We start from the raw sequence: 22,998 nt of genomic DNA on the forward strand, positions 1-22,998 counted from the left end.
AATAACTGTGTGTAAAAAAAAAACAAATTAGAGGTTGAATCCATTGGTTTGTCTTTTTTATATAATTCACATTTTTACATATATATATATATATATATACAGTATATATATATATATATATATATATATATGTATCAAGTGTATGATGTACATTTTCAGTTCTATTTTTTTATTGTTTCTAATATGATGGATGTAAAGCTCTTCTAGCAGACAAAGAGATAATGAGACATGTATAAATACAAATACATAATCTGGAAACTAAAGAAACAGCCTGGACGGTAACATTTACACTGTGCGTGTGTGTGTGTTTGAGACTATTGTATAATCATTTTAAACAAAAAGTCCTAAAACATGTTTCTTTGTATTCCTGACTCCAGTCAGTTATTGCGATAACCAGCCAATATTAAATAAAATCACCTCTGGGAGCTGGTGAAAAGCCTTCTGGGAAATGTTATGAGTCACTAAAGCTGGGCGCACACGGGAGGACACAAGTTAGTTTACAGGATCAGCGAGTTAATTTGGGGATTTAGTTACAGTATAACAAACTTTTTGGGGGCTTTTACAGCACATTTCATGACTTAGGGGCAAAAATACATCAGATTGTATTTTAAGATACCAAATACCCTTATTTTAAGTGTATCAAAATAAACTACAAAATACAGCAACCACTTCGCAAACCTTCTATCGGCCTGTTTGCCTGATTAAGGGGACAATGTTTGAGAGCAACAGTTTTTCTCATGCGATAAATCTGACATATAGATATTCACATATAGATGATCACCCAGATAAAGGATAGTTTTAAGTTAACAGACAGGTTCATGTTTAACTAACAGCTTTATTGAATTTTTTTTTCCCCATGCAGGACAGATATTTGGCTAGTACTTAAATTGGTAAATGATTTAGCCTCGGCTGCTAAAACGAACACCAAAACTTAATAGTAACTGTTAACGATAGCAGCATTTTATGCTAAAAATGGATCAAATGCAGTGGAAACCTGCACATTTCTCACCTTAACCTTCTTCTTCGTGTCTAGATCAATTTTCTGTTATGATCTCAACAAGTCTGGGGACTTAAGTAAGCACCAATCAGAGGCAGCGTTTGTTTATGATGTCGTCCTGTAGACTTCTCACAAAGTACACTGAACAAAATTATAAACTCAACATTTCTTTTTGCTCCCATTCATCATGAGCTGACCTCAAAGATCTAAGACTTTCTCTATGTACACAAAAGGACTATTTCTCTCAAATATTGTTCACAAATCTGTCTAAATCTGTGTTAGTGAGCTCTTCTCCTTTGCCGAGATAATCCATCCACCTCACAGGTGTGGCATATCAAGATGCTGATCAGACAGCATGGGGATTGCACAGGTGTGCCTTGGCCACAGTAAAAGGACACTCGAAAATGTGCAGTTTTACTGTATTGGGGGGACGGAAACCAGTCATTATCTGGTGTGACCACCATTTGTTGATTGTGGCCTGTGGAATGTTGGTCCACTCCTCTTCAATGGTCAGGTCGAGACCTGAGGACCACGAGCATGTAGATGAGCTTCCCTGAGACGGTTCCTGACAGTTTGTGCAGAAATTCTTTGGTTCTGCAAACCGACTGTTGCAGCAGCTGTCCGGGTGGCTGGTCTCAGACGATCTTGGAGGTGAAGATGCTGGATGTGGAGGTCCTGGGCTGGTGTGGTTACACGAGGTCTGCGGTTGTGAGGCCGGTTGGATGTACTGCCAAATTCTCTGAAACGCCTTTGGAGACGGCTTATGGTAGAGAAATGAACATTCAGTTCACGGGCAACAGCTCTGGTGGACATTCCTGCAGTCAGCATGCCAACTGCACGCTGCCTCAAAACTTGCGACATCTGTGGCATTGTGCTGTGTGATGGAACTGCACATTTTGGAGTGGCCTTTTATTGTGGCCAGCCTAAGGCACACCTGTGCAATACCCATGCTGTCTGATCAGCATCTTGATATGCCACACCTGTGAGGTGGATGGATTATCTCGGCAAAGGAGAAGAGCTCACTAACACAGATTTTAACAGATTTGTGAACAATATTTGAGAGAAATAGTCCTTTTGTGTACATAGAGAAAGTCTTAGATCTTTGAGTTCAGCTCATGATGAATGGGGGCAAAAACAAAAGGGTTGCATTTATGATTTTGTTCAGTGTATGTTATAGTATTTTTTTTCACTACAAAATACAAAACACAAGTATTATGAAGCCATTTTCACCAACTCTATCAAAGCAAATTACAAAATCCTTTTTTGTATTTAAAATACACGTCTTATAAATACTGCCCATCCCTGTTGGCTCTGTATTACCAGGTTTGGACCCAGAAGCACAACTCAAAGCTAAAAGTTTAGCTTTACTTGTGGTCAGAAACAGGAAAAAGTCAATACCAGTCACGCAAAGAAGGTAAAGCAAACTCATCAACTTAGGAATCAGGCAAAGGGGCAGAAGTCCGACAAGCAGGCAGGGATCAGGCCGGCAGAGAGAAATGCTAATGAAAAAGTGGGAACAAGTGGATGGGGCGAGGTCAGGTGATGGAAATAGCAAAAGCACAGGGGTAACTGCAGGGCAGAGACCCGTTCACTGTAAATTAACTGCTGATATTACATTCAACTAACACTACAGAAAACACCGGTTTCTCTCTGAGCTCCTGGCTGGATAATGATGACCCCCTGGCTGCAGGCCAGGCGCCTGGCCGATGGGCAGGAGGCTCCAAGGCCACTTTACTGTCCTGTGCGCTCAGTTAACTGTGTGCTGGGAACGCTGCACGACACGAATCAGGATGTCATTGTGTTCGTATAACAACAGTAAGAGAGACTGCATCCTGTGACAGCCGGAGGGAGAGGCCGTTTCCCACAATGCCTGTGGACAAATGGAGGCCCTGTATGTCTGAGTGAGTGTGTGTGTGTGTGTGTGGGGGGGTGCAATTGTCTGCTGCAGCTCCGTGTTTGTTTATGATGTAAATATCTGGTATTCGCAAGTCACAAACACAGTAAGCTGCCAAAACGACAGCAGGTCCTCACGCTACAACATCTGAAAGTCTTCACTGGTCTGGATTCAAGGCCTGTTGCTAATCTGTAGCTCAGTAACTGGCAGGACTTGAAATGTTGCTTGGCCAATACGTTTCTAAATACACCACTTCCTGTGTTGATTCGGAGCTGTGAGGTAAAACAGCAGAGAGTGCTGCAGGAGAAGTTTGTTTGGATGTTTAGTGGTAATGTGAAACATAAGATAATACATTACGGTTAGTTACTACAGCTTTCACTACTGTTGATTCCGGGAGCAGCCATCTTGGATTTTGAGGTCGGGGTTGGTGAGGTTCCCCATAGGAAAGCAAAATCCAAGATGAGATCTCATAGTTGTTTCCTTCTTCTCTCCTAGACACAAATGAGCTAGGCTTTTAATACCAAGGTGAGACCAAAGGCCTTTTCTCCCACTTCTCAAATTCATCTCAGGAGAAACAACCATATAAAATCTCATTTATGTCTGACTCTGATCAAAACAAGAGATCTCTAACTGATCTTAAATAAGTCTAATTTAAGTCTCCTGAACATTGGACCATGAGATCAGAGAAAGAGCTCAAAGAAAACTCAGCTATGACTCCTGGGATCTCGTGATTCTTCTCAAATATGTCTCAGTTTTCTCATATTGGCCTCAGGAGCAAAAAACTCATCTCTGTCTTACTCTGATCAAAAGATGAGATCTCTACAGTATCTTAAATAAGTGTGATTTCAGCCTCCAGAGTGTGGATCAGAAAAAAAGCTCCAAGATATTTCTCAGTTTAGTCTTAGTGACCCCACTTAGGGGTTATTTTACTCAAGTACTTTACTTACGTCAAAGGTTGAGGTTGACTATTTTCTTTTTATAGGGGTTTGTACTTTTACACCCCTTAATTTTAAATCCTTATTGTATTTATTGTTAACAATCTGTTTCAAGTTACTGAGAAAAATTAAATAAATGTTGACATTGAAAATAATGCACTTTCAAATGTCATGCTTTCCAGTTTGTTAAGTTAGTCACAGCCAGCATAACTGGAACAGCCAATACTTTGACATGATGTTTAGAGATTAATTCATTAAGGACCGAATGCACGCAAGAACTACAACATGATACAACATGTATCTGTCATACAGAATAAGCACTTTTACTTTTGATACTTAAGTACATTCACTATGGAATACTTTTATACCTTTTACTTGAGTAGAATTTGGAGGACTTTAATTGTGGATATGGTATTTCTCCTCCTGTTGGTTTTAGCTGGATGGCACAGCAGCAGTGTTGTTGCCCTTTGAACAGCAGGAGTGGGGTTCAAATCCAGCTCAGGGCCTCCAGCACGGTTCTCCAAGCACAGACAGTGATGTGTTACAATCAAGCTCACAACTGCTTTTTACGAGCAATAAGCAAGACATTAATGAACTCAAGATATATTATAGATAGAATATAGATTTATCCTATTCTAATCTCAATTCAGTATCCATTTGTCTTACCTAAGTCTCAAAACCTCAATTTCTCCTCATCCTTTTCTCCTTTTTAGGAGCAACAATTCAGATTAGAGTGATCTCAAAAAGATATACTATTGAGATCTTAGTGTTTTCTCAAGAGTTAAAGAAAAGACCATTCTGAGCAAAAGATTTTTCCTCTGGGTCTCCCGACTTTCCGAGTTGGAAATCTGACTTAAGGGGGCTTTCCAGTTGAAATTTCTGACTTCCCATGTCAAATGGAACGCACCACTTTACGTTTGATGAATCTTTACATCCGAGTTCTTCAAAGAAGGGCAACTGATAACTATGACCTGGATGACTGAGAACCCTGACAGACAGACGTCTGAGTTCTTATGTGTGAATGCATCAGTAGAAAATTTCCAATTATATCACACACATCACTCTCGGTGGGACTACTCTGCTCCTACAGTATGTGTGTACTTTTACATTCGATGCCTGGAGTACATTTTGCTGAATGCAGGACTTTTATTTTTAATAGACTATTTTTACTTTTTCTTAAATAAAAGATCTTAGTACTTCTTCCACCATGCTGACTGAACTGTCAACAGTCGCATTGCATTGTGGGTAATGGAGGCACCAGGTTTTGACGAAGAAGAACGTCAAACGGTGCAAAGCTAAAAAAAAATGTATCATTCATCCATCCATCCATCTTCTATACTTCCTCACAGGGTACATAGAAATGAACAGCAATTAAGTCACCACTTAACCTAATAACCAACATGTCTTATGACGGTGGGAGCAATCTGAAGCACCCGGAGAGAACCCACGCAGAACATGAAAAACTCCACACAGAAAGGCCTGGGTCGACCAAGGCCAAGACAGTGACCACCGTGCTGCCCGTTTATCCTTCTTGACTTACGAAATTATATTTGATCTGTTGGTTATTGATCAGAAAACAGCAGAATAAGCATCACTTCTTAGATCAACCTGAAGGTGTTTGAATGATCTGTCAGGTGGCCACTGAGACATCTGAAAGTGTCAGATAGATGGAGTCTCAGATCAGATCGGCGCTCGTGTTCATTTGGAGCTGCAGGAAACACACACACACACACACACACACACACACACACACACACACACACACACTCGTGGCTGTGTTTCAGAGCAGGATGGGATGGGAGGGGCGGTGTGTTGGCGGGGTTGGTGGTCTATCGCAGTCACATTTGTTTCAGATTTCATCCGAGTAAACAAAGCGAGGCAGGCAGACTCACTGGGGCCTCGGCAAATCAGGCCCAGACGAGCGTCCCAGCCGACTTCCTCACAATCTGCTCTGCACACACAGGGTTTCAGAGTGTGTCTATGTTGATTGTGTTGTTGTCATTGTTTTTCTCGAAAGAATCTTCAGCAGCAACGCTTCCTTTTTCATCCCTTGAGTTAAATCAGGAACACACACCACAGCGTGACAGAGGATAACATGTCTGGTACTGACCAGCAGTGACGGAAGAAGTACTCTTTTACTTAAGTAAAAGAAGCAAGACCACTGTTGGACTGTTCCTCTTCCTTGTCAAAATCTGGTGCATATATTACCCACAATGCAACTTGGCCACCAGCAGTGGTGGAAGAAGTACTTTATTTAAGTAAAACTAGAAATTACACTCTTTAAAAATACTCTGTTAAATGTAAAAATCCTGCATTCAAAATGTCACTTGAGTAAAAATTCATGAGTATCAGCAAAATGTACTTCAGGTATCAAAAGTAAAAGTACACACATATTGTAGGTGCAGAGTACCCCCACTGAGAGTGATATGTATGATATTATTGGAATGTTTTAACTGATGCATACTCCTACTGAACTACTTCATACACTGGTGTATGTGTAGACATTTAACATCTGATGCTTTGTATTTTATAAGTTGTAAACAAAAGTGTGTTTCCCAAATAAGGACGGTATTTTTTCTTGTCAACAAATCCCATGTGTTGTACATCTTTTAAAAACAACTTGGAAATTTAGTGCATTTGTTGGGGACTATTTTCAGCGGTGGATGAATCCACATGTGGTGCTCTAGTGAGTATTTGGGGAAGCAGGACTTTGTATGTGGGACTGAGGTCTTGCCCCTGGAAACCCCACTTTTAGAACCACTGTTTTATGGGATTTGCGGACAGTAAGAAATATATAAATATCATGTACCCTTTATACATGATAAACTCGGAAAGTGAAGGCATCCTCCTGAACACATGAAGGCGATGAAGATGCATCCAGCCATCTCTGGGTGTTCAAATCTCGTTACCATGTGTTTGGGAATTTCTCACTTAGCTTCTTGTGAACTGTCCCATATAAAAAGGTAAGTTTTCATAAGCAGCAGGTTTCAATGATCACATACTCATTGTCCTGCTGATTCAGCCACTGAATGAATGAACTGCTTCTTTATAAATCTTCCCTTTAATCCCGTTTTGTTGACCGCAGCAGAGGACAGTGACGTCGCTATTTGAGAGAACAGACTACGAAGACACATAAACACCGGGCGTCTATAAATCCCTTTGCTTTATTGAAATCAGCGGTTGGCAGTTATGCTCTAAACAAAACATTAAAAAAAAACGACAAAAGTAACATCAAGCAAGAAAAACTGTACTTGGCACTTGATGACTATGTTGTCAAGAGGAAACATTTTTATATATCTCTTCCTGTGAGCCAAGTGTCTCCAATATACACATATGAACCTAGTCAGAAACCACAAATACCAGCTTTTACGTGGTCTCCATTTCACCAGATTCTTATTAATATTACAAATAATATTTCAATAATCCACACTAATCAGCTTCTGCTGTAATCCCAAACACACCAACACATCTTCAGTACAGCCAAGATCGAGAAGGAGGAGAGAAGCGTGGTCAACCCGACTACTTTAAACAGAGTTTCGGATGCAACGTGAACATGTCGGAATTACCTCATTGGTTGAACAGAGCATGTGTTCAGTGATCCCAAAATGCAAGTTGGTGTCTTCTCTAAAGACACTCATGGGTACTGTAGTATCTGTAGAAGCTAAAATTTATCTAATTGAGATTTCCTCTTAAAACAGGATTTGTTGAATTTTGCCCCTAACATCTGACAGGAGCAGCCAAATAATTTCCTTACCACATATTTAATATAATAGTAGTTTGATAGCGATGACTGAACCCAGATCAGCTGGTAAAGGGTAACTTGTGTATTTTTCAACGTGGACTTTTTTTGTACATGGACAAATGTACAAATGTACAAATGTCTATGTTTTTTTTGGTTTTTTTTTATCGTTTTCAGTATTGAGCAAGCGTGCTGCAGTTGGCAGCAGTGACAAAGGGCTGTAACATGATCCTTGCGGGCAATTGTGCCCCTGCGTCCACGAAAGTGCTTGTTTTTGCTGCTGACAGGCTCAGATTATTATTATTATTATTATTATTGGTGTCTAACAACATTATGGAAAGAATATCTACAGAGAAAGACCCTTTTTTTTAAAAAGAGGAAGGTCGCTTTTGCTCTTGTTAAAGCCACCAGGCTTCATTAACAAAAACAGTAATTTTACCTCACTGAGGAGTTGGTGGTCTACAGCTGCCTTGTTGTTTTACAAAGGGTTAAAAGGACCAAAATCAAAGAACAACACAAACACATAAACTGATTCAGGCATTGGTAGACCGGAGAGGTAGAATTGCTGTTTTTAATCAATGGAGTCTGGTGGCTATGACGAGAGCGATAAGAGTCACCGTTTCTGGTTAAACAAAAAGAATCTTACTCTTTTGAAAAAAAAGTTATATATCTGTAGGGATCCTTTCCATAATGTTGTCAGACACTTACAACAATCTGAGTCTGTCAGTGGCAAAAACAAGCACTTTAGTGGACGTACTTTGACGGGGTGCCATTGCTTGCAAGAATAAAGTTGCAGCCCTGTTTTGCTGCTGCCGACCGCAGAGCGCTCGCTCGATAGTGTCCCAATAAGTTACATAAACATAAAAAATCCAGGCTGAAACATACAGAAGTTAACCTTTAAGGGCAGAAAGCTTCACTGTGACTCTCAGTAATCACAGGGAATGATGCAGGTCAACGAACAGCTGTACAATCACACATACAGACAGTCCATCGGAGGAAAGGCCAAGCCTGGTCTCCTCTGAAACAAAAAGCACATCGATGTTTAGGAACGTACAGAGAAAAGAAACAAAAGAAATTACTCTCTATGACCCAAGAACATCCTGTATCTCTCACACATTTCCGTCACAAGTTCATAAATCGTATGAAAGAAGGAACAAAAAGAGTATGAACCCTTCAGATAGCGGGGTTTCTTCTTAGCGACCAATAAACATGTTAATACGAGTGTGAGGGAAAAGCAGAAACTGGTACGAAGGAATGTTTATCAAAAATAGTTGTCGTTAAATTTCTGGGCGTTAACTACTGATCTTTGCAGCTGAGTCCTAGAGAGCTTTCATGTGCTCGTGCATGAGTCACAAATATGCCGTTTGTTTTGATTAGCTAAAATTAACACAAAAGGAAATGATAACATGTTCAAATCACAGCTTAGATATTGCAAATTTGGTCAAATTAAATTCTGCTCAGTGCTGCCACTGGTGGCTGGAAGCTAAATTACAATTAAATGAACATAATGTACGGAAGTCCTAAACGGCCATCCGTTTAAAAAAAATGTTTTACTCTGTTTTCCCGCGATAACAAAACAATTGTGTAATACAAGGGTCGGCAGATGACTTTATTTAAAATAATTTCAGATAGATTCTTAGAGTTACTGGTTTGCTTAGTTGGTAGAGCGCAGGATTTTTAGTGAAAGGGTTGTGCGTTCGATTCCCATCTTTGCTGATTTTTTAAATTTTAATTTTCTCTTCAACAATAGTAATAGTTTCACATGCTCACAATAAAGCATGTGCTGGAGTGAGTGTCCTTGAGATTGGTCCACATCCATCAACCTCTCGCATTTCGTAACGGCCATTTCGGAGGTGTGTCAAGCACCTTTGAAAAGCTCTGAAGGACATTTAAAAGATTCTGTGTGTGGGGGTTTGCAAAACACACCTCTGAAATAGGCGTCCCGGAATGTGTGACTGGATTTCCCTGAATGACAAGTGCAGGAATTTCCTCTGCCTGGAGAGGCTGGGCAAATGAAAAGGAGCGTTCATAGGTTGATGGATGTGGATCAATCGCTGGGGCGCACACGCTCCAACACATGCTTTATTATGATCATGTGCAACAGTCTCTTCATAAGAACTTTGTGGAAGAGGATAATTAAAAAAGAACTAAACTTAAGTGGGGATCGAACACACAACTTTGAGAGTCCTGCGCTCTACCCACTGGCATTGGTGATGCCTTGAACTTACCCTAAATAATGTCACGAGCCTACCCTGTACTAACTATTGTTTTGTTATCATGAGAAAACGGAGTTAAAAAAAAGTTTGAATGTATAGCAGCTTAGGGCTTCCGTACATGGAGACATTTCTCGATCAGGGTAAATCATGCTTCATATTTTATTTTAAGTCATTTTTCCCACCTTTTAGGCTCACTAAAAAGATTGCCTACCATCCAGGGAGTTCATACGTTTAATTTATTCTTCCCGTAACACATTTTAAGAGCTGCTCGGTGACTGAAATGTTTTGAGTTTCTTGGGATGTTGATGAAAAAAGCTGATATGTAGTATGACAGTCCTGGATCAAGACTAAGGAATGACTCGATGTTTTGTAATCTTTAAAGAATGGAAAAAAACGTTTTTACCACCAACACATCCAATGAGAGATCATTGGATTTGTTGGTGGTAAAAATGGATATAGAAACAAATTAAACCCATAAAAAAACTTTCTAAATCTGAACTCCTGCTCACCTCCCAAAATAAACCTTCCAACACAACAAAGGCAAAGAACTGAGGAAGAGTTTCCTTCAGATTTCTTCCATCTACATATTTAAATTACACCTCTTCTTCCAGAAGATATGATTTCCCCCCGCTCAAGATGCAAGCAAACGTCCAGACAAAGAAAAGACACAAAGACAGCCAAACAAGGTACAGAGTTAAAAACGGCCGCCTGAACAGAATGTGATGATTTTAAAAGACAACGTGTGTAATGCTCCATTTGTTTAGATGTCTAATCTCTGTGATGCGCCACACTGAGAGTTTTATTTTTAATACCAGCATCTGTTTTGACAGATGAGGTGACACATTTTTCACATGGCGGAGGTCTCATTTTGGAATGAATTGCTAATTATATCAATGATAACAATAATCATAATCATTGTCTTCAACTTCAAAACAAGCAGGAGCTCCTTCTGGCCTCATGTGAAAGGCACACAACACCAAAATACTCCCAGGGGTGCTGCTCTAAAACTAAATATTAGCATTTCTCTGGTCTCAGAAAGACCCCGAAAGTTTGAAAAGCCTATTTTAATGCCGCCAAATATGACTTCATCTTTAAAGGAGAAGTTTAACATTTTGGGAAATACCTTAATTCACTTTCTTACCAAGAATGTTGAAGTATTCCCCGAAATGTTGTACTATACCTTTAAATGGCGTTGCAGTATTTGGCGGCAGCTCGCGTATCTCAAAACATAATTCTTTTTTTGTGCTGTGGGGCAAATATTCAAGAACTCGACATGAGACTTCTTACCCCAAAACTCCACATCCCTCCTTCCCTCCATCCTTCCCCCTTTTGCTTTTTAAAACAAGCGCGAGTCAAAGACACAGTGTGACCATCCAGACACATAGAGGTAAGTGATGTATGGATATCAGCTGACGGGGTAGACTGGGGACGGCAGGTGGGTGGGGGAGTGTTCTTGTTGGTTTTATCTGACGGTGACTCCGAGCTTCTCCAGCACCCGCGTCCCTTTCTCTTCATACTCCTCCCGCGTCATCCAGAAGTTGTCCTTGTCCTTCATGATGTCGGCCAGCACGGCGCCACCCAGAAAAACCATGTGTTTACGCCGAGGGGGGTCCTCTATCCTGATCTTGAATTTCTGCGGTAGAGATGAGGTGGAAAGAAGAGTAGAGTGTTACAGGGTTCTTGCAACATTTGAAAAGTCAAATTTAATGCTTTATAATACCTCAACAAATATAAATTTAAGACTTCAAATATTGAAACAATTTCTTTGACAGAAAAGACACGTGCATTTGATCTCTTAATGAACGATGCAATACCATATTTAGCAGTTGTATTTTCACCACAGGTGAATGACTTTGCATATTCTGAATCAGGGAACATAGAGGTTGTCTACATCTGGCATTAAAATGCATTTTGGGGGATCAGATTGTGATCAGGTAACACTTGACCACATGAGTAGTCATAAGTAGGCCTACAGGTGTAAATGCACCCCAGACGCATTGAGGACAGATCGTGATCCAATCAGCAAAACGACCTCTGGAGGTGGTCAGGCACTCCATGACCACATGGATGCAAATGTGTTGTCTATCCACATACAACAACTACTTGGGCAGAAATATGTATCGGTCGCAGTCTTCTGCAAATAAAATCCTAAAGTCTGACAATGCAGACGGACGCTTAGACAGTGTGTCCATTCATAAACGTGCTCAAACAGCGCCAATTATTGATCATGCTCAGGTGAACTAGGGCTGGGCAATAAAACAAAAATGGTAATTATCGTGATGCAATCTTCCTCAATAACAATATATAAATGTTCAATAAATATTTGATTTAATTCATTTGAATCACAAACAAATCAGCACTTTCTTTTCTGTTAAGATGTTTATTGTGTTGAGGAAAAGGGACTGAAAAAAGATTATTTTTCTGATGCATATTTGTTGTTTTGAATCTTCTACCTCAGCTTTGTGAAGTGATCCACTGTTTGATACCAGGCTGCTATTTGGCATCAAGTGTTTGTTATGTTCTGACCATAAAGAAACATTTAAAAGCACAATTAACCATCTAGTTTCTTCAGGAGCAAAAATCAGCCTTTAAACTTAAAAATAATGATTTTACTATTTTAGTCCATATTGCCCAGCCCTTACTCAACACTGCTGTGTTAAACTCAATATAAACTACTAAAATAACCGAACTATAAAGAGGGAAATAATCCATGGAGGAAAACAAATCATGGTGAAAGACATACTTTAGAAAGTTATTTTAACCTGTAGTTATAGATAATTTTTTGGACCTGCGCAAATGAGAGGACGTGATGTAGGCTACGGTTGTTTGAGCCAGACAGAACGATCGGGTCTTCCTCCAACCACTTTAACTTGCGTCTCCCAATCTTGCAGCCACAACTGACGATAACATGACAGGCAGCCAGACGTCAATATGAGTTATATTAATGGAGGGGTCTAATTCAATTACTAAAAGAAAACCATACAAATACACACTAATTAGGCGTTTTAGACGACTGATTTCAATTTAAGACCTTTTATAAAACTTTTTAAAGGAGCCGCAGGAACCCTGTGTTAAAAGAGACGAGGAGGAGATAATAACATGTTGAAACCCCCGCCGCCCTGCCAGGTCCCTAAAATAGACTGAAGATGATCATTAATTACAGTTTGGAGGATTTCCCCGAGCGGCTGCAGAACGTGCTTCCTCTCAAAGAGAGACGTAGGAACAATGACATGTTATATTTTCACCGTGTCATCTCACGACGTGACAAAGAAAGATGTTTCTGAGGTGATGAAGGCTTTCACCAGACTGTGGCTTCAGCACCACCTACTGGCAAATACACACACTGCACAAGAAAAGCTGCATTTCTGTCACTGATTAACCAGATTTACTGAATGTTTACATTTAAAATAAGCTGACAATCAAGAATAGAAACATATGATGCACCATTCTCTCCCATAATATTTACAGCTCAGTACCTGGAAGAAGTACAAACCATTTAAATATTAAAGTGCTCACTGCTGCACTTTAAGTTAACTGTACGTAAACAAGAGGCCAATTTATCCTTCTGTGTCGAATCTCCACTGCAGGCTGCAGCGCAAACATTTAACTACATGTCAAGGCTACGCAGACCGCAACAACTAATTGGCCAGCTTGGCAGCATCACATTTGCGGCTTGTCCTTCTTTTTCTGCCTCAACCAGCTCAAGGGTCGTACACACCATCTCCTCCGACGCCTTCTCTCGTTTCTGTCTTTTAGTAAGTTTCACCAAAAGTAACTGCTGTTCAACTTCAAATCAGCTTTTATTCTTCCATAAGTTGTTCTTGTGTTTAGCAATATTTACAATGATATCGTTATGTTTTTGTATAAAAAGGAATATATATTGATTTCTTTTTTTTTTTTAATAAATGCTCTGATAACAAGGCAAAACCCGATAAACAAAGTTAAAAAAAAAAGTATATCTCTTCCCATAGGCTTCAAGTGTTTTGTGTTTTGTTTTTCAGATCCCTGTACTCACTGAAAGCTTGTCCACGTCTCCCTTCAGCACTCGCTCCAGGTACAGCTGCTTCAGCTCACGCTCCAGGCGGGACGGCAGGCCGGGATACATGGTGGAGCCTCCGGACAGGACAATGTGCTTATAGAACTCAGACCTGATCAGAGAAACACAACGTTGTGTGGTGTTATTTTACATCTCTCCACCTGTGAGAATACTAATCTTGACAACGTGTGAGTAAATGTGTTATCCTGTGTATCCACAGAGGGATTTAGTTTTAAAACCTTTTGGAACTTGGATATTTTATGTAAGAATATCCTTTCGTGTATATTTTGTAATAAAACTTAAATTGTTGGTTTATGCCAGCTGCCTTGAGAAATCTGACGTGCGGCCCCTGACAGCTCACCTGGTGTCGATATCTGCGGCCTGGATGGTATTAAAGAGCAGCTCGGCCACACCCACACCCTCCACGTTGATGAGGTGAGGTTGAAACAGAGCCTCAGGGGCTTCGAACCTCTCACCTCCCACCTTGATCACCCTTCCGTCCGGGAGCTGAGGACACACACAAAATCCACGCCTTCAGAAAAGTAATGACGTCTCAATATTATTAAATACTGAGCTCTTTAACTGCTGTACGAATGATTTATTAACATGGGCACGACTGACCGTGTATGACTCGACCAGCACCGTTGTCTCCAGCGAAAGCTTCTGCTCCTGCTCGATGTTATAACCGACGTAGCAAAGCTTCTCCTTCATCATCCTCACTGTCTCAAAGTCCGCCGAATGGTTGAAGGCATAACCCCGCAGCAGCAGCAGCTGGAAGTCAGACGGTACAGGGAGGATTTGATAGTTATCAGAATCAAAATTAGAATCAGAAAGAGCTTTACAGTACTTTACATGTCCGAAGAATTTGCTACATTGATTAGGTGCTAGACAGAGACATAAACCTACAGTTGACATAAATAAATCAAAAATATATATACAAAAGTGAAAGTTACAAAAGAATATTAGAACTACATGCGTAGTATGTGTAAAAGAAAAACAATGTGGCAGTTATTTACATGTGCATTACTTCGGATTTGTGTTGTGCAAACATATTACAGGGGGAGAGGATTTGTATTTATAAAATATAAAAGAATACTACAGAATATGTGCAATATGGCAGCTTGTGCAGTGATTTATTTGTGCAAACATTAAATTATGTAATTACCATTATTATGTAACACAAATATATTAATTAATAAAAAAATTATGTAAAATACCCAGCTGCATAGTGTGCCGAACATTTCTGGTTTCTAAACAACTTTAAAATAAGATCACTATGAAATATGAACATGAGCCAAAAAAGACAACAAGACTGAAAATGCTAATTACTTTAAAATCTAGGTTTCTTTTGGAGAAACAGGGGTGGCCAAAATACTGAACGCTGATTGGACAACAGGAACAGGTTTCATGTCGGACAAAAGACAAAAGGTTTGGTACATTATGTTAATTCATAATTAAATTAGATCAAATATAATTTATTCACACAGTACAGAACCTGAATGTTTCGTCAATTTAAATTGAAGTTGACGAAACACACTGGAACCTTTTTAATTTCATCATCTTCTCAACACTGAATTTAAAAAGAATTCAACGTACAGTGCAAGATTTAAAGAAATATTTAATATTAATATGAAACTTCAGTATTTTTCAACCTGGCCCTTATTTTCTCATGTTTTTGTGTCTGTGTGTCTAATTGGGACAACATTTTTTTGAAATTGTCCAGTATTGTGCTCCATCGTACACTTATGTGTTCTGATTGTTATTACAAATATCTGACGACATTATGAAAAAGATCCCTACAGAGAGAGACCTTCTTCCTCGTTGATCCTCTTTGTTTAACCAGAAACAGTCACAATCGCACAATCGAGAACAATCGTCACCAGTCTCCATTGATAAAAACTGTTTTGGTGCTGCAGGTACCTTGATGAGGTAGCGCGTTATGTCCCTCCCTGCGATGTCGAGACGTCGGGTCAGGTGGGGCAGAGAGAAGCCCTCGTACACCGGGCAGATGTGAGTGACGCCGTCACCGGAGTCGACCACCACTCCTGTCAGCAGTCCTGAAACAAAAAAAGTGCAAATATGTGTATCGCCTAGTTCTTGGCATGGTGTGCATGTGGATGGACACGAGATACAAATAAGTGCTGAGTCTAAGGTTTAGCAGTGATGTGTATGAAGCTGAAACTTTACCCGATGGTGCACCACAGGTGTGACTGGCGAAAACATCCCAATTTAACCGCAGACGTGGGAATTTTAACATGGGGGTCTACGGTTCATCCAACTCAAACATTTCAAATCAGAGCTATCCCCTCTCACTACTGGTGTTCCCCAGGGCTCTGTCCTGGTGTTCCCGGTGTTCTGTCTGTTCATCATCTATCTGCTTCCTCTTGGCCATATCTTCCGTAAATTTAACATCCATTTTCACTGCTATGCAGATGACACCCAGCTCTACCTGTCCACCAAACCTACCACATCTCTCCCACACACATCCCTCTCTGATTGCCTAACGGAAATCAAATCCTGGTTCTCTTGCAACTTCCTCAAACTTAACAGTGAAAAATCGAGTTTCTCCTCATTGGTACCAAATCCACTTTGAAGGAGACCTATTATACTGCTTTTACAGTCCTACATTGTAGTATTGTGACTCCTGTATGGCAGCTTTGCACGATTAAAAGTTCAAAGTTCTTCATGTAGGGCTTCACTTCAGCCTCTGTCTGAAACAAACTGTAGATGTTCCTGTCTCTTTAAGGCTCCCCCTCTCAAAGCACAGTGTCTTCTGATTGGCCAAGACCTGAAGACCTGGGCGGAACAGGCAGAATGAGCGCTGCCGTTGCTGTGGAAGCAAATGACCATAAATGGAACACCAGCTCCTCTGGCAGCCGTTGGTAGAAAAAGCAGTTGAAAACAGAACGTTCAGAACAGGAGGAAACCTGAGGTTTTTGCTCAGAGGGATTTCTTATAAATACTTTAACCTCATTTTTTAAGCTTTGGCCATAGTTAACATGAACATCCAACATTATAACACTGTAGATAAGTCATAAAATGTGGAAAAGCATAATAGGTCTCCTTTAACTAAATCGGTCAGTTTTTCTCTTACCATTGACAACTCCCCAGTGTCCCCCTCCCCTCAGGTCAAGAGTCTGGGTGTGATCCTCTACAGCACTCTATCATTTCAAGCTGACATTAATAATGTCAGTAGGTCCGCATACTTCCATTTACATAACATTAATCACCTCAGACCGTCTCTCTCACCCACCAGTACAACCATTCTTGTTCACACACTGGTCACATCCCGCATTGATTATTGTAATTCTCTTCTCATTGGTCTTCCTCTCAAATCCACACATAAACTTCAACTGGTTCAGAACTCTGCTGCCCGTATCATCACCAGAACCCCTTCTATTAATCACATTACTCTTTTCCTTCAGCAGCTTTATTGGCTCCCCGTTAAATACCACATTGATTTTAAGAATCTGCTCCTGACCTTCAAGGCCATTCACAACCTTGCTCCTCTGTACCTCACTGACCTCCTTTATATTAACACACCCACCCATACTCTTAGGTCTTCTTCTATTCACCTCACTGTACCTCCTGCTCGTCTGACCACCATGGGGTTCAGAGCCTTCAGCCGCTCTGCCCCTCGTCTCTGTAACTCTCTTCCACCAGACATCGGCAACATTGACTGGCTTTCCATTTTTAAATCCCGCTTGAAAACAAATCTTTTTAAACATGATCACTATTTATCAGGTCACAGCAATCTTTTATTATGTTTTGTGAGGTGACCTTGAGTGTTCAGAAAGGCCCCTATAAATAAAAAAAATTATTATTATTATTATTATGGGGAATGACTCGCTTTTGGTGGCAGCCTCAATGGTCATCCAATGAAATGCAGTTTCTGGCACTGCAGTTCAAGCTCTGCCTCCTAATTCGGACCAGGAACCAACTCCCTTGGTCAAGGGCATTGACTGGAGAAACTAAACTAACATACATGTTTAGATGGTGGGGAAAATCTCCACACAGAAAGCATGCAACGATTCAGTCACCTAGTTTAGCAGTGATCATGAGCGTTACGGAGACAAACGCACCTTGAGCGTAGAGCGTGAGGACGGCCTGGATGGCGATATAAACTCCTGTAAACTGGTATGTTTCAAACATCACCTGGCAGGAGAAAAACAGAAGGTATTAGTTAACTTCTATATAAATACACACCGCCCGAGTCTCTCAAAACTAAAAACATCTGGAGCGCTGCATCTGATTCAGCTAAAACCCACCTCTATTATCTTCTCTCTGTTCTTGGTGGGGTTCATGGGCGGCTCGGTCAGTAGGATCTTGCAGTTGCGCGAGTTGATGTTGAGTTTCTCGGGGCCAAAGGTGTAGTCCCACAGGTGCTTCATGTCGTCCCAGTTCCTCACGATGCCGTTCTCCATGGGGTAGTTCACCTCCAACATAGAGCGCAGCTCGCTGGCCTCATCCCCCACCATCAGGTCCTGCGAGAGGTCAAAGGTCAACAGTTCATCAGACTGAGAGAAAGACTTTGGCTCTTTACCTGGCACTTTTCTTTACTATGTTTGGCTGTTGTCTCTCTGTAGCTCACAGCCACTGGTCATTAAGACTTTAATTTCAGCAGCTGATTATCAAATTATTTCCCACCTGTCTGACTAAAGAGAAGTGCAGTGTTTGGCTGAGATCTAAACTTGCATAAACTCAATATCAGGGCTGCAACTAACGATTATTTATCGTTTCTTATATCGATTCATCGATTAGTTGTTTGGTCTATAAAATCTCAGAAAAATGTTGATCAGTGTTTCCTAAAAGCCCAGGAAGACGTCCTCAAGTGTGTTTTTTTGTCCACCCAAAAGATATTCAGTTTACTGTCACAGAGAAGGAAAGAACCAGGAAATATTCACATTTAAGACACAGAAATCAGATCATTTTTACTCAAAACAATTAATCGATTATCAAAATAGTTTGCAATTAATTAAATAGTTGACAACTAATCAATGAATTGTTCCAGCTCTACTTCATAGAACATGGCCAAGAATCGCAGCTTTATCACACATGATGCTGTTATCCACAGTCTAACTATGTTCCAACTTCCACAAGCCGTCATGATACATCCAGAGAAGTATCCGCACGGTGACAAAAACGCTGTTGAATGAAAAATAATTACCTTGATTTCAATGTTTCCAACTTTAGCTGTGGAGCGGATGATTGGCCGGCCAACCAGCGCTGGGAAAATGTGCTCTGGGAAGTTGGAGCCTGCATAGCCACACTTGACAAACTAGGAAGGGAATGAAAGAAGGGAAAAAAATGCATGTTAGAATATTTAAAAAAACATGTTTCAGATCTATAAGATACAAGATCTCACACTGAGTCAGATAGATGCCATTCTGTGTCGCCTGTTCATCACACATGTAAAACAGAAACCTTCATAATGTCTTAACTTGCTTGGAATAAACAGTTCGGACAACAGAACTGTGTAAACAATAATGCTTATACCATTTTGATAGACTACTATTCAATGTAAGATAATACAAGCCTCACCGACACCACTTTTTCTCTCCTGATATTGATTTAGATACGGAAGCAACTGAGTTATGAAACTAAGATCATTATTCTATGAGTAAAGCTATCAATTATTAACTCCAATGGGTGATGTTAATAAACAAAAATCACTTTATCTATAATCTTAAGAAGGTAAACGATTTGATGTCCTGTCCATAGCTGCTTCTTTTCCCTCACAAACCAACTCCAGCATGTCAAAAAAATAAAAAAATAGCTCTTTGCAATGTTAATTTTTTAAAGGTAAATTAAATTAAATGTAATGTCAGATGTAGTTTTCTGAACCTTCTCCTTCAAGAAGTGTTGACATCATGTCGTAAAAACTCTTTTGTGTATGCAATGCTTAAATTTACTATTCCTTCATGCTAAAGTGCATTTAGTATGAAGCACATACCGGAAGTGAGGTGGTTTCAGCTGTAACTTTATAAACATAAGCAGAGCAAATGAAAACTGTATTTAATGGAGCTAACGATTTCACTAATTACATTAACACTTGTTGTAATGTGACAAATAAACGTACCTTATTAAAAACGTACAACGTTTTAGTTTTTAGTCTGTGTATTTATTTATTTTTTAATCTTTTACAGTAAAAACAGAAGTCCCTCTGTGATGCTCTCGAAGTCTTTAACCAGAGGACAAACAACTTCCTCTTGGTCATGATTCATAAAAAACTGTCGGCAGTGTTTAAAAGTCAATCGAGATTCAGGCTGGTGAAAGTTTCCTTACATGGAAGAAAAGCCTCAACTTCCGCAACCCACGTCTCTTGCATGCACACTGGTGTATTTCACTTTTACTGGCTGAAACAGTTGAATTTCTAAAAGCTACAAAAAGCATGTGCGACAATTTAATAACACGCTTTCACCCCTTCTGCATGTGTGTGTGATTAAAGCTGCACTGCTGAAGAGGAGCTATTCTTTTTAAACGAGGGGCGCGGCCGTTTGAATTGAGCTAACCAGGCTAAGCTAACTGTAAAACATAGAAGGAAATAAACTGAATGGTCTCTTTAACCCAAACTCTATTTAATATAAACAAAGATTAAGAACGCGAAGCTAGCGTACGATGGCTAACGTTACCTGAGAATGTAACGGTTAGAAAATCTACCTAAACAACTAAAAAAGTAACCTACTAGGTTATTATAAAGGTGATTAAATGTTGTGATTACTTGAAGGGACGGTTGTTATTGTGTTTAGTTGAACTGTGCGGTAGCTAGCTGTCATTACATGTCGTTACACAGGCAAAGTTACTTACGAGTTAGCTAAAGGTACTGCAGTTAGCCAAGTTACCCGATTCAACAACAACCATTTTCAGATACTTTATTGGCTAAATTCCAGTGTGAGAAACATAAACAGCACTTTGTCTTCCCAGTGAATGTCAGTTGTAGCTCTGCAGCAGATGAATCCAGCTGACAGACACATTCCTAAACACAAGCTAACGCGTTAGCCTGTTAGCTCTCTGTTAACTTCCTGTTTCCAGTTCTCGCCGTTTTCTTATCGAACTGCGGAGAACCGGAGAGCGACACGGACTGAGATTTAACAGCGCTGCCTTGTTCTTAAACTTACCCCTGTTCCGTTGTCACAAACCACGACTTTTCTCCCTTGACTGTCCATGTTTGTTCCCTGAATCCAGCAGAAGCCCCTCCACCTTCTGCCTGCAAGAGCTAACGTCAAGCTAGCCGATGCGCCGGAAGCAACACACCTAACACTTCAGGTGTGTTTTTCCGTCAGAATAAAAGCGTCATCTCCACAAATCTCACACTGTTAATCATAACAGTCCATAGTTGTCATTTAAGCTGGGGACATGTCCTCACTTTTTAAAGTGGCATATTTTTTGTCTCCCAAAATGAAAGTGCTTGGAGAAAGGATTGATGCACAATAAGAAAACATGCAATGCTATGTAAATATAGAAGAAACAGAAGTGAATTGTCCAGAAAAAGTAACTCAAGGTAAAATAAATTCCAGCTACTGATTACTGTATTATATTCTGTTGTGTTTGTAAATGTTCACCTGCTACCTGAATTATGTGTCTACCTTTATAAAAATAAAATCATTTGTTGGTGGAGAAGATTTCTCTGGAAAGCAGGAATTTATGTGTTTTTATTTCCCCCTGTACCTTTTATTTCAGCAACATTTCCTTAAAGTATCAAAAGTAAAATTAGTCATAGTGCAGTGAAATGTTCCCTGTCAGTGTTTCACTACTAAATCTGATATTTTTGGATTATTGTTCCTGTCGCATTAATGTAGAGATTGCATTTTACTGCTGTAGATGTTTCATGATGACCTTATTTTAACTGTTTAATCTGCAGCAATGCATCATATTCTCGCTCTAAAATGTCATGAGAGGTGAGGTGTTGCAGCTGGTGAAAACAAGTGGGAGGAGTTTGCTGTGTACCTAGAGCTAGCAAGACTTTATTTCCTAACGTTACTCCAACACAACAAACCCTGACTCACGTTTCCACCGCCGTCTTCTTGCCACAACTCACCTCACCAGTTTTAGAGCGAGACTTCAGTTTCCCGTTATAAACAAAGGGGGTCACCTGGAGTCCCTCGTAGGGATCCTTTCCATGATGGTGCCAGGCACCTGGTGTAACGGTCTGTCTGTCGCTGGCAACAAGAAGCACTTTTTGTGGATGTCACTGCAGCCGGTTCAGCTGCCGGCTGAAGCCATCTACTGCACGGATTCCAAAACCTTATGGACCTACTATTCATTTTAATACCAACATATGTGAGAATAGGGTCCAGGTTAAAAACACTAAAATGATCCTTAAAGAAGGACCAGCGTTTTCTCAGCCCACAAAGGAACACTTCATCCTTCAGTTTATCACAAACATTCACAATCAGTACATTTGGATACATGGCTAGGCAGGAAGAGGATGCACAACTGTAATCTGTAAACATTAAAATCATAATGATTAAATACAAAGTTCATGATTTTTTTGTCCATGTTGACATTCGTTTAGTTTTTGACACCAAAAATCTGTATTATACAATAATAGTAGATATAAAAGTTAAGCCTTGAACCTCAAACCTGCCTACCGCAGCCTGAGAGCTTAATCACAGAGACAGCTGAATCTTAAACAACTTAACTATTGAATTGCTGAAAGTCACTATAAGGGCTTTCTAAGCTGCATCAGCTCTCACCCAGAGAATAATTACATACAGAGTTGTTTGTGCTGATCAGTTTGGAAGATAGTCTAATGGTGAAGCAACCCACAGAAGAACACAAAGCAAGAAAAGAGGGATCGAATCCTGTCTGTGGCAAAGAGGTCTAACTAACATGAGTTTAAATGACAATTAAAGCATGAAAACTCACATTAGATATCGAAAATACACGTGTGACAAAACAATGGAAGACTCATGGATGAGAAATGGCTCACTTTCTTTTTTTGTGTTTTCAAGTTTTGTTCATGAGTCATGGCCAAACATACCAATATCTGGGCTCGCAACAGAACCTGTCTCTTGTTGTAAAAACATTCGATGGGCTGCTGTTGACAGCCAGATGTCTTTAGTGTGTCATTCCCTGAATATTAAATTCTTCCTGTGCCAAAACTATGTGCCAAAACTATGTTATTATAATAATGTGCAAGCCAGAAGCAGCAACACCAAACACAGAGCAGGCGGAGCTT

The 22,998-nt window shown here is 40.1% G+C and overlaps 1 protein-coding gene across 1 annotated transcript; it reads right to left on the reverse strand.

The window, feature by feature from the left end:
• Positions 1–6,971: 6,971 nt before the first annotated feature.
• actr2a (actin related protein 2a) lies at positions 6,972–21,087 on the reverse strand. Its single transcript, XM_038734712.1, has 9 exons — positions 20,936–21,087; positions 18,985–19,095; positions 18,086–18,301; positions 17,900–17,972; positions 15,738–15,874; positions 14,439–14,588; positions 14,179–14,324; positions 13,797–13,929; positions 6,972–11,414 (listed from the first exon to the last, which is right to left on the reverse strand). The coding sequence occupies exons 1-9, from the start codon at positions 20,981–20,983 to the stop codon at positions 11,244–11,246; spliced, it is 1,185 nt and encodes a 394-aa protein (XP_038590640.1). The 5' UTR covers positions 20,984–21,087; the 3' UTR covers positions 6,972–11,243.
• Positions 21,088–22,998: the final 1,911 nt, after the last annotated feature.

This window comes from Micropterus salmoides, unplaced genomic scaffold, assembly GCF_014851395.1.
Source record: "Micropterus salmoides isolate LMB-PRFRI ecotype aquatic unplaced genomic scaffold, ASM1485139v1 Ms_hic_scaffold_1, whole genome shotgun sequence".
In the NCBI taxonomy this organism is placed as follows: domain Eukaryota; kingdom Metazoa; phylum Chordata; class Actinopteri; order Centrarchiformes; family Centrarchidae; genus Micropterus; species Micropterus salmoides.

Excerpts from the sequence above, each read along its gene's own strand:
- actr2a (XM_038734712.1), bottom strand. The coding sequence starts at position 20,983 with ATGGACAGTCAAGGGAGAAAAGTCGTGGTTTGTGACAACGGAACAGGG. Across the intron at positions 14,325-14,438 it reads TGCTGGTCGAGTCATACACG|CTCCCGGACGGAAGGGTGAT; the intron begins GTCAGTCGTGCC and ends GTGTGTCCTCAG. Across the intron at positions 13,930-14,178 it reads GCCGCAGATATCGACACCAG|GTCTGAGTTCTATAAGCACA; the intron begins GTGAGCTGTCAG and ends TTCTCTGATCAG.